An 11,559-nucleotide genomic window follows, 5' to 3' on the forward strand; every position below is an offset into this window, starting at 1 on the left:
ACACTTTCATGGGAACTTCTGCAACAGACATGGGATGGGACACTTGAAGACTGTCACTGTCAAAGCATGTTTTCCCACTTGTTAAACATTCCTACAACTTTTCCAACTTTCCTAGTAAATGGAAAATGTGTTATCTTTAAAAAAAATATAAAAATTCAAACAAATCTAACACGGCCCAGACCACAAATTAAAACTGTAACAATGGATCTGAGTCAGTAGTCTATCACTCAAAACGTGCTTTTGCAGCAGAAAAATCAACATTGTTCATATCAGAATCGCTCCTAACATATAAATTATTAAATGAATATTTTAGGGCTTTTCTCTGAACAAAATCACACACAAAGCTGTTAAAACAATAAGACACAGAATTAAAAAAAAAATATATATTCAAGAGCTTGTGGAAGTAAAAAGGGAATATTTCTTCATGTAATAAATGCAAGATCAAACACTGCAATATGTATTTTAATGCATGTATGTTTACACTCCTTTACATACCCAGGTTATATGCTGAAGTACTGTACAATGCAATGCATGCAAAATAAAAGTGAATAACACACTGCTCTCCACGTAAGGGGAGGTGAGCACAACTCGCAATGATTGGCGCAAAAGGAATTCTTGACTTCATTGGCATCATTGAACTATAAAAACAACACAACCAAAAATGGTTTATTACCTGAGTGAGTGACAGAATGAATATGTGATGGCAACATGGATTGCAGGGGATACCGTGGGTCAGGTCTCATCATGTGACTGTAAGTAGACAGGCTTCGCTTGTTTCCGCAGACGCTGCTGTCCCTTCAGTTTTCGGCCTTTCTGTGTGGCCAGTCCCAGAGGTGGAAGGTAGGTCTGCCGGAAGGTTGAACAAATAAAACAATCATATCGACCTCAGAGGATCGCCTGGTATTCAGCCTTTTACTTACAGCTCTTGGGTATGGATTTTTGTAATGAAGACCTGTGACAAGATTATGCAGTTAATCAGGAGTAACTTCATTTTTAAGACATAAGCATTTGGAGGAGGGTCGTCTAGCGCAATTCGATACATGTAAAATGCACTACTTTATTCACACCCAAGCCACTTGCCTGTCACATTTGTGATTAACTGCTGAACTTGGAACAAGCCAAAGAAGCATAACAAGTCATTACATGCACGGGAATGTCTATAAAGTACTCAACTCGGCAGGGAAACTTGCACAAATCCGATTACTGATTTGGAATCTGATGATGAGAGTTGCATGCCATTGCATGTGCATGATGCTCGAGAACAGAAATTAAAATCTTCTATCTCACCTATTTCAATCCTTGCTTCACACTCGTCTATACACCTTTTTATTGACGCTGCATCTGTCAACTGAAAGGTAACACAAGCAACTTTTATTTTACACCGTCAGGTAAAGTAAAGTAAAAATAATTATCTTTACCTGCTGGTTTTGTCTAAAGAGAGTCCGGGCTTCTTGAATGATATACTTCCTTTCTGTCAGAGAATCCGCATTGACTCCGCTCTGTGCGCTCCAAGAACGTGCCACACGAAACACCCGCATGTAGAGTGATAGCACTGCTCTGCGAGTGGAGGATGTCATTGAGGATCCTGAGGGGAAATGAAGAAATAATCGTTGTATGTCTGCAGATTTTACCACTTTCATTTTTCTTTCTTCAGAAAGAAATGAAGATGATGGAGACTGATTTGGAAAGAAAATGCTTGCCAACACTGTACGTCTTGACTTAAAGAATCCGCCTTGCTCCAACAATTCAAGCATTCAAGCACTGTGAGTCGCCAAAAACCAGAATGAAATGCTTCGTCAGCGTGACACAGCTACTGGTTGAAGAATATTTGCAATATCATTGGAATTAGAATAATGTACTTTCTCATCAACGGGGGTAAAAAAAAAAACGTCTTACCAGGCAAAAGAGTGAACTTTGTTCAAGTTTCATTTGGAATGTCAGAGCAAGTGCGTGATTTTACATCGAAATGCAAAGATTATTGTTTGTCGCGGCTTTATAAAAATATTTTATGGAGCTAAACGGCGCATCTCTATTAGTACAGAAGCAAAGATACAAGCCACTGCATTTAATAACTCGAGTACTTCACCTACCCGAAGACTTTTGATGCAGAACGTGTTAGCCACTAGCTAATGTCAAGAACAACGCCGCATCTGGCAGTGACAAACACTAAGGCATACGTCGCACAGTAGTGACGTTGTATGTGTACAAGTTTGGACCAATTGCAACACAGTTCACGTAAACTGTATTTGTAATTACTTGCCATTGCAGAGGTAGTTAATTTCATCTCACTTATTGCAAATAAATAATTTTATCTGAGCAAAGTAATAGTAATTTCCAATCATCGTCTCGTCTATACTTGTTTGAAAAAAAAAATGTATCATGCATAGTAAACTGAACGTGATTTAATCAAACGAACCTGATTAAAGCGCTTTTGAGTTCATGATGCAAAATATAATGTATGAAAAGTCATTTTCTCGTGTTACTGTATTTGTCGGTGGCGTCCAGTCCATTAAATGTAATTTTGTATTTTATAATTTCATGAGACCAAAGAAAAAGAAAAGACGTTTATTCTTTCATATGTTCGCGAAACAACTTATCATGACAACATATTTTGCACTTTTTATCCGACTTTATCCGAGCGACGGTTTTTAGAAGAAAAAAAAATAACGATGACAATATGTAATTCTCATGCAGTGAATAACGAGGCAGTGGCAAACGATCCGATTGGTTCTTCCAGCTCAGTATAATAAACACTTTCTGGCACAGCTAATCCGACATCGTCGAATATCTGGTGCCGCGTTTGTGTTTATTATTATTTTTATTTGCAATTTTACGGATAAATATCATTGAGAAATGAGGTTTCCACCTCTAGGACATTCGGGGTGGGGGTCTTGTCTCCGGGTCGACTGAGGATCAGCTGTTCGAGGCTGGTATCGGGGAGGAAGTGATGCAGGGACATGTCCATAATGAAGCTCCACTCAATGACTAAAAGGGGAAGCACAAAGAAATGGGCTGCTGTTGTCTGTGATGGTCTTTAAACTCGCGTGGAGAGAAACAGCCGAGGATCTGAAGGACGCGCCTTGATCGTAAACTACTTGTTCATAAAATCGGCCGTGGGCAGACATCGATGTGGAAGTTTTTGCCAATTGCTAGTTAGCACATCGAAGCTATCCATCCGAGTTAAGGCGACGAGTTTTGTCTTAGTTCATTTTGCTGGAAATCGACCCCAGTTATTCTTCATCAAGAACCCCCACTGGTGTACTGAAAGCAATGAGTCCACACATCTTCGCGAAATATATTTCCAAACTGGTAAGTCTTTTTAAAATGACAATATAAGTACTCGGCAAAATCCCTAGTGTTAGCTTAGCCGTGTGCTAACTAGCTGTGGTGACTTCGCCTGGGCCAGACAGTTTTAAATTGGGGGCCGATGGTTCATCATTTCATCTGAGTATTGTCCTCTAAATTACACTTCATTTCAGTTCAGCAGATTCCTTTTTATATTAGATATCGAGGCCAGTGTAGGTAAAGCGTCTGCACATTACTGTAAAAAGCCATTGCTGGCTGAGTAAGTATTGCTTTTGGTTCACATTTCATTGAGTTGGTTTTGTGTTCATTTCAACTTTAATCATTTAAAAGAATTCCGCGTCCAACGTAAACTTCAAGTAAACTTGTCATCCAGCATAGTTTTACTTTTCACAATTGTTTTGGTGACCGATTTCCTTTCGCTGTTCACACTACGAAGTTTACTTAAAAACGTCTGCATGTCAGTGGGATGGCTACTCCTGTTTGATAAAAGCTGACATGAAGTCTTGAAAGTTTGTCTTGAAAGACTAATGGGACTTGTCTCGACATGTCACGGATTGTAATCTGCTATTTGGACTGTCGTGCCCATTCATTTTACAAGATTCATGTCACTATTTTTTGGAATTTAGAACACACCACATGTATCTTGTTATCCCCGCATAACATTCTTCTTTTAAGTTTTAACCCTTTAGCTGCAAGGGAATATAAACCACAGCATTCAAGATGCAATGTTCTGCTTTAATTACTCACCGATCTTTAAGTTACTGAAGCAGTTTGTCTAATGGTCTTGCCATCTTAGCTTTTGCTCTATTTTTGCGTTAAAATGACCTTATTACCCTTTTGTGAATTAACTCATTGATAAGGTTCTCAGGCATCCCAATTCAGAGAGTATCATATTATACACTGTCTGAAAAAAAGTCGCCACCAAAAAAAGGGTCATACACTCGATAGCACATGATAGTAGAGTTTGAGCGCTGCGCAAAGCCTTCTCCAGCACATCCCAAAGATTCTCAATGGGGTGAAGGTCTGGACGCTGTGGTGGCCAATCCATGTGTGAAAATGATGTCTCATGCTCCCTGAACCAGTCTTTCACAATTTGATCCCGATGAATCCTCATTGTCATCTTGGAATATGGCCGTGCCATCAGGGAAGAAAAACTCCATTGATGGAATAACCTGGTCATTCAGTATATTCAGGTAGTCAGCTGAGCTCACTCTTTGAGCACATCAAGTTGCTGAACCTAGACCAACTGCAGCAACCCCAGATCCAGGATCCAGGTTTTTTTTTTCGCCAGGCACTGTATCATTGTATGACATTGCCTCCCTGGGTTTTCTTGTTCTAACATTAGAATACTATTTAATATGGCCACTATCGTTGCCCTTGCTGATACTTAGTTCCATTGGATGGGATGGGATTGAAATAAACCACAGATTATATTTACAGTGTAAACACAATAAACACTTTCCTACCACTTCAACTGTGATGCAACGTGCTATTGTTTTACATTGCATATTTTTAGAATTTTGCAGCTTTGCCGGTGATGAGCTATTGCTGTTTCTTCACCAAGATTTTGTTTCATTTCAGCACTGCGGATGTCAAGGTCACGATGACGGAGCTGAATAGAATGACACTTTAATCTGTGGCAAATGTCAACTGGCAGGGCTATCTGTGAGTACACCACCCTTTTATACTTTAACCTCTCTAAATGATTAATTATAATGATTTGGTGTATATTTGATTACTGTGACTCATGAAAGTGCAGGTATTTTATTTATCTCTTGACAAGACACGGCTGTTGCTTCACTATTTTCGGCTACATTGTAGGTTCTTTGATTTTGATTTGATTTTGATTATTTTGTGACTGTCTGGTCCCAGTCCATTCATTCATGGTAACCGCAACTAATTTACTGATTTGAGCATTAAAATGATATTGGACCCCCTTTGAACCCCTCAGCTTGTGTCTGTTTGCCCAAAATCCTCTGATTTGAAATATGTGCATCAGCCCGTTCTATTGAAAGCTTTTCATTTCGCTTGAGGTGAACGCTCATTCTCCCAACCACTCCCTCTCTGCTGTGATTGGTCAGGAGGAAACTGGAGTTCGCTTTGGCTCACAGTGGTTGACAGGGATGCCTTCTATGAAACAGGAGCTTGTTGCTGCTCTGTTAAACTCCATATAATTGCATATTTGTGAGTTAAAATCACTTGCAGTAAAAGCCCCACTTCCTTGTCAGTCCGAGCTGATGCGTACCGTCCTGTCCACGTGCTTCGTTGTTTAGAAGGAACCTACGTGGAGATCCCGCAAAAGCAAATGTGACCTTGTACGGTACATTATAGTTGGAATTAAAATTCATGGCGCTTTGAGCCGCAAATATGTATTGTTTTAAACACAGCCATAAAGCAGAAGGATTGAGAAACCATTCTGATTTAGTAAGAGTAGTATTCCTGATGGTTCCAATAGAGTGCCAGTATTCATCAGATCCAAGATGGATGTAAGTTGATGGTAAATAAAATACAAAATTCTGCTTCATCTAACTTAATGACATAATTTGAAGTGTAAAAACTTCCGCTGCATTGTCTGTTTGCACTTTACACATGCGGGAGCGCTCGCTCCTGTGTTTTTCATCATGACTTTGACTGCAGGCGAAAACAGTTCTCAGTTGAAAAAGGTTTTATTGTGTTTTGGGTTCAAACTGACTGGATGCTCCAGCACTGATTCAGATCTGTGCATCCCTAGTGGGGTCTGTGGTCTGCCACAGGGGAATAGTCTGTCCACTTATTAAGCTGCACAATTGATTGTGATGTTAAATTGTTTCTTTGTGCTATTGGACAATAAACGTGTTCCTATTGGCTGTGTTTAATTTTGTTTTCTATGTCCCTTGTCTAGGGTTGGATCGTGGCGTATTTGGCACAGGTAATTTTTTTCACAAATTAGTTTCATTCCACTTTTGTTTACAGACTTCTAAGACAAACATGCTATTCAGTTATAACATTTTATAACTTACTTATAACTAACATGCTTTCAATCTGTTTTGCCCTTCAGGCCTGAGGGTATGTTGAGACGTCTGGGGAGACTAGAACAGAGGCGTCTTGGAGCTACAGACGGCGACTGAAGGGGAGGAGGACTGGGTAACAAGGGACCACGTTGAAAGACATGGGCCAGTGTGTCACCAAGTGTAAGAATCCGACGTCTTCACTCGGCAGCAAGAGTGGAGACAAGGACAGCAGCTCCAAGTCTCACCACAAGAAAAGTTCAAGTACTGGCACCAGTGTGAGTCACAGAGAAGAGCCCAGCGGCCTGTGCAGTAAACCCCCCAATGAGCTGTCTAACGGCACCAAGGCCCTGGAGGTGATGGTTGAGACACCAGTCATTCCTGCAGTAACAGGCGAACCATGCAAAGAAGAGTGTTTGGTCTTGGACGGTTTGTCGATGAAGCACATTGAGGAGCTGTTCTGCTGCTACAAGGATGAACAGGAGGATGCGATCCTGGAGGAGGGTATGGAGAGGTTCTGCAATGACCTGCGTGTTGACCCAGCAGAGTTTCGTGTGCTGGTTCTTGCCTGGAAGTTTCAAGCAGCCACCATGTGCAAGTTTACAAGGTAAAGACGAGAGCTATCTCGTGGAGAAAAGTCCTGCCACGAAAATGATTCCTGGTCTAGGATATCTTGTCTCCACTCGCTCTGCTTGTGGAGGTCGTTTTTTTCATGAAAATATGAGGGGGGCATAGTCAAATCCAATATTCCCCCAGAAGTTTTTTTTTTTTTTTTTTTTTACAGACCCTACTTCTCTGAAGTGTTGCTGCCTCAAATTGGCTGATGAATGATGAATATAAATGTAAATAGTTGAAGTGATTCTGCAGAATTCTTGTCCTCTGAGATTAGACTTCTTGCTTTTGAATTGCTTAATACTGATCGTTGAGAATTGCATGTGTGCAAAGCTGTAACCAGCTTGCCCCCTCCAATAAGTGGTACCCTGGGCTTCAACATTACTGTGTACTTTAAGTGCCTTTACCTACAATATGTAAAGGTCACTTTTTCTGACTGCTGTGGACACAGATGTCGCGTCATTCATTTTATTGTCTGGTCATTTTTGCTTGGCGTTGCTCTGTGAGCATCACTGATTCCCCCAGTATTTTTAGCAATGAGGTTGCAGCGCTGTAAGTTCTACTGACACACTTGTACATGACAGTTGGAACACCACACTGCAACATGACTCTCTTCCTGTGTGAGTCAACGGCCCTCTCTGATTCTAGGCTGCACCTGATGTGACTGTTCTCGTCTGTTACTAACACTGCAATACAGGTTAAATGAAATGCTTTTCCTGTGATGTTGCAGGATGACTAGCTATTTTTTTTTACTTAAAGGGTTTACCCTGAGTTCTTTCCTAGTGGCCATTGTTTCTGCTTGCTCTTGGTGAGACGCAGTTGTGTGAACATGAACTCTCTGTGTGTGGCAGCATGTTGCTAAACATGCATGCATGCACACAGGATCAGTGTCTGATCTGAATAGAGGCAGCCTGCTGGCTCTGTCAATTGTCACTGAACACCCTCTCTGATATTTAACTCAGCACTTTTCTAACCAGAGGCTTTGGACTGAACCTCACTCTGGTTACAAATGGACGCCATTGTTAACTAAAGCTGACACAAACTTTATTTTAGAACAGATCTTTTAAAGTATTTAATTTCACATAGGTAAACGTTTGCTCTCATGGGCATAAAGGCGTGGTCCCCCACCTAGAGAACCCAAGTCACCTCAAATTGTTCCCCTCAATGTGGTAGAACAGCAGCTTTAGTTGAGACTCTCCAAGATGGCTGATCAGCTTGTTATGGCTTAGGAAAAGCCAGGCAACCATTAGATCAACTAATAAATTGGGTGCTTTGTCCTTTAGCTATGCTCCTTTTTCACCAAGGAGACTGTTACTTCATCCTCATTACTGAAGACGCTCGACTGAACTATCTGTCGAACTCCTGCTCCATCCTCATCTCCGAACCATAATCTTGGATCTAGATGGTCCTCGTTCTGACTACTCTGTTTTTCATTTCTGACCTGTTGTCAGTTCTGACCTGAACTTTTTCGCAGTCTGCAAGTTTAATGATTACATTTCTTGATTAACATGTTTCCTTCAAATTGTAAAAAATAATTTAATTAAACTGATAATTTAACTATACGATATGAAATGTTAACCTCATGTGGCATCATATTGTTTCGGTTACGTCAGATATCTTTCATCAGATCTCTGCACTGCAAGTCATGTGGTTCTTCACAAGATAAAAAAAAACAACTTGGATCCTTTTCTTATTTCTGGCGTTGGCTAGAAATCGCTAGAATCTTAAATCAAGTATGACATGGTCTTTTTTGTAATAGACAAGAAAAATCTTGAATTAACTGCTTGATTTTACTTGAAGTTTATTTCAAGCATGTTGAGATAGAGCCATACAAGGGCACATCAAACAGTTATTTCTCCTATATTGGTGCTGTTACAGCAAAATCATCTAAAAACATATTTTATTGGTCATATTTTAGTGTATCATACTCAATTTTGAGCTGTCAAAAGTTGACTTTAAAATCCATTTTTTGCCCGGTGAAAGGCTGGATACATTCCATTTCTAGTTATGCCAACCTTAATTCAAGAAATCAAGTGAAATTAACTTGCTGCATGGATTTACTCCGAAGTGGCTAATGATAGTTTGTGGCTGAGAAAAAGGGTTTTGGTGGTATGGGATGTAGAAAAAGAAAAGCTCTAATGATACCAACAGTGGACCGAAGAGCATGGAGCCCAAGGAACCTCTTACAATGTTAATCATTACAAAGTGTTTTGTTCCTGCCTGCAGTCTTTTGCGTCCCACTAAATGAACAAAATATGCTGAGAAGAATCATTTTTTTAAATTTTTTTTTTGCCAGGGAATATATGTGTTTAGGTTTAATGCATCTATCTGTCTGCTCTCTCACCAGGAAGGAGTTTGTTGATGGCTGCAAGGCCATCCAAGCAGACAGCCTTGAAGGCATCTGCTCTCGCTTTCCCTTCATGCTCCTTGAGGCCCAGGGTGAAGAGAACTTCAAGGATCTTTATCGTTTTACCTTTCAGTTTGGCCTGGATGCTGAGGAAGGCCAGCGCTCGCTGCAGCGCGACATCGCCATCGCACTGTGGCGCCTGGTTTTCACTCAAGACACGCCTGCCGTCCTCGAGCACTGGCTGGACTTCCTGGCTGAGAACCCCTCAGGTGTCCGGGGCATCTCAAGGGACACGTGGAACATGTTTCTGAACTTCACCCAGACGATTGGGCCGGACTTGAGCAACTACAGCGAGGATGAAGCCTGGCCCAGCCTCTTTGACACATTTGTTGAATGGGAGCTAGAACGTAGGAAGAGGGAGGAACTAGAGGCCACTAAGCCTACAGAGGAGGAGGGCAGGTGTACTGAGATGGAGTACTCGCCCTCCACAGACCGAAGAGGAACAGAGGGAAGCAGGGGATCACAGACGTGGGGTGGTCACTGACCAGAGAACTCTTGGAAAAGAGAGAAAGGCTGCTTTTAAGCGAACTGTGAATGATGGATCTTAGTATTCGGATTACAGCAGGTCATTTCTCTCCTTTTTAGATTGGATGGGATTTATGCTTTGCTATGATTATGTTTTTGAAAGGGCTATAAAAACGTGTGTTTTAAGCACTTTTATTTAAGTTATTGTTTTATTTCTTTCTCCTCGTGCGTGTCTGGTGATTAGACATGTGGTCTGTTATAATTGACACCAACTTACCGCAATCCAGGAAAGTTGGCTCCTGAAGCAGCAGAAAAGCCATAACATTTTCGCCATTAGTATTTTGAGATTATTGATCTGGATGACAATGGACAACGCTGACCTTTTTTTTTTTTTTTAAACAAAGTTTATAACTAAAAGGGAATGAGAACGAGCTGTCTTCAAATTACGTGCTTCTCACCAAAACACCAGATTCGATTCAGAGATGGGAGCAATTACGCCATCGTGGCTGGGATGAAAATGTGTTGGAGATTAATTGGTTTCACTTCTATTGCCTTCACCACTGATGGCCTGTGGTCACATGGCAATATGTACTACTATTCTGTCCAAAGGGCATTTAACCTTGTGCGAAAATGCATTAATATGATTATCATTTTGTTATTCCTAGATATTATATCAAACTTTATTTCCGCCTGATAAACATTCTTTTGCAGCAGCAAGCAGCTTTATCTACTATCTGCTGTGCTCCATTGTGACCACTACCCTCTAGCGTTTTTTAATGTCCAGTTGTTTTCAAGGTTCATTTGTGAGACAACCTAATATTCACTCCGTGTTATTTTTGGATAAAACTGTATGGCACCAAATCATGCAAATCAAGGTCTTGATCATTTCAGGACAGAAGCAAAATTAAGATCTTACATTCAGGATCGCTACACTGAGCTTTTGGCGAAGCATCACATTGTTTACCTCCTGATACTTGTGAAAACGTGGGCACACTCACATATAATGTTGACTTGTGGTGTGGTGGTTGTGACAGATTGCACAAAACGGGGACATGCAGGGCCGCTATATTTTGCAGAAATTGATGTCCACTCACTGCTTTATTTGAATTTTCATAACTGTACACTGATTCTAAGTCTGGCTGAGGATGTGGGATTGAATAGTCGAGTGATATGGGTCCGGAGTGATGGGTTTACATCAATGATGGTTTTATTTCAGACCCCTCTAATCTTTTTATATAAAATGTATTGATTTATTATAAATAAAACAGTGTTGAACATTTGCTGACCGAAGTATTTCTTTGTGATTCTGTGGTTTCATTTCTGCTGAATAAACTCTGGTGAGCGTAGCAAGGGAAAAGCAAATGAGATTTAACTCAGAAAACGTGGACAGTAAAGACAAGACAGAAAGGACAGCAACTTACATTCTCTATAGATAGATAGATAGATGTAGCCATTAACTCCCGCACACTTAGGAGGAGTAAGGGCAGTTAAATGGCCTGTTGGACATTATACAGGAAAACCTTTTGTTCTGCAGTTGTTTGCCACTTAGAGTAGGGTACAAGTGTTTTTTTTTTTTTTTCTGTAAGACATAGTCACAGCATAACAGAGGCATTTCATATAATTAAAAAGCATCATCTGGTATGCAAGATTTCGGAAAGTGCATTCATATATTTGTTTCGATTTATATATATCACGTGTATTCATAATCAATAACTGTAAAATTGGAGGTACTTTATGATTATATTATGCTGGTGGTGTGATGAAAACTGTATTTATATAATG

At 40.4% G+C, this 11,559-nt stretch overlaps 2 protein-coding genes across 2 annotated transcripts; one reads left to right on the forward strand and one right to left on the reverse strand.

The window, feature by feature from the left end:
- Positions 1 to 446: 446 nt before the first annotated feature.
- Positions 447 to 2,177, reverse strand: lyrm1 (LYR motif containing 1). The gene is made up of 5 exons (XM_053849985.1): positions 2,091 to 2,177; positions 1,419 to 1,585; positions 1,288 to 1,348; positions 921 to 952; positions 447 to 846 (listed from the first exon to the last, which is right to left on the reverse strand). The coding sequence occupies exons 2-5, from the start codon at positions 1,575 to 1,577 to the stop codon at positions 733 to 735; spliced, it is 366 nt and encodes a 121-aa protein (XP_053705960.1). The 5' UTR covers positions 1,578 to 1,585; positions 2,091 to 2,177; the 3' UTR covers positions 447 to 732.
- A 587-nt stretch (positions 2,178 to 2,764) lies between these two features.
- Positions 2,765 to 11,057, forward strand: dcun1d3 (defective in cullin neddylation 1 domain containing 3). Its single transcript, XM_053875749.1, has 5 exons — positions 2,765 to 3,309; positions 4,888 to 4,971; positions 6,188 to 6,214; positions 6,344 to 6,900; positions 9,253 to 11,057. Exons 4-5 carry the CDS (start codon positions 6,455 to 6,457, stop codon positions 9,794 to 9,796), a joined length of 990 nt encoding a protein of 329 aa, XP_053731724.1. The 5' UTR covers positions 2,765 to 3,309; positions 4,888 to 4,971; positions 6,188 to 6,214; positions 6,344 to 6,454; the 3' UTR covers positions 9,797 to 11,057.
- The last annotated feature ends 502 nt before the right edge of the window (positions 11,058 to 11,559 follow it).

The sequence above is a fragment of the Synchiropus splendidus genome, chromosome 1 (assembly GCF_027744825.2).
Source record: "Synchiropus splendidus isolate RoL2022-P1 chromosome 1, RoL_Sspl_1.0, whole genome shotgun sequence".
Lineage (NCBI taxonomy): Eukaryota > Metazoa > Chordata > Actinopteri > Syngnathiformes > Callionymidae > Synchiropus > Synchiropus splendidus.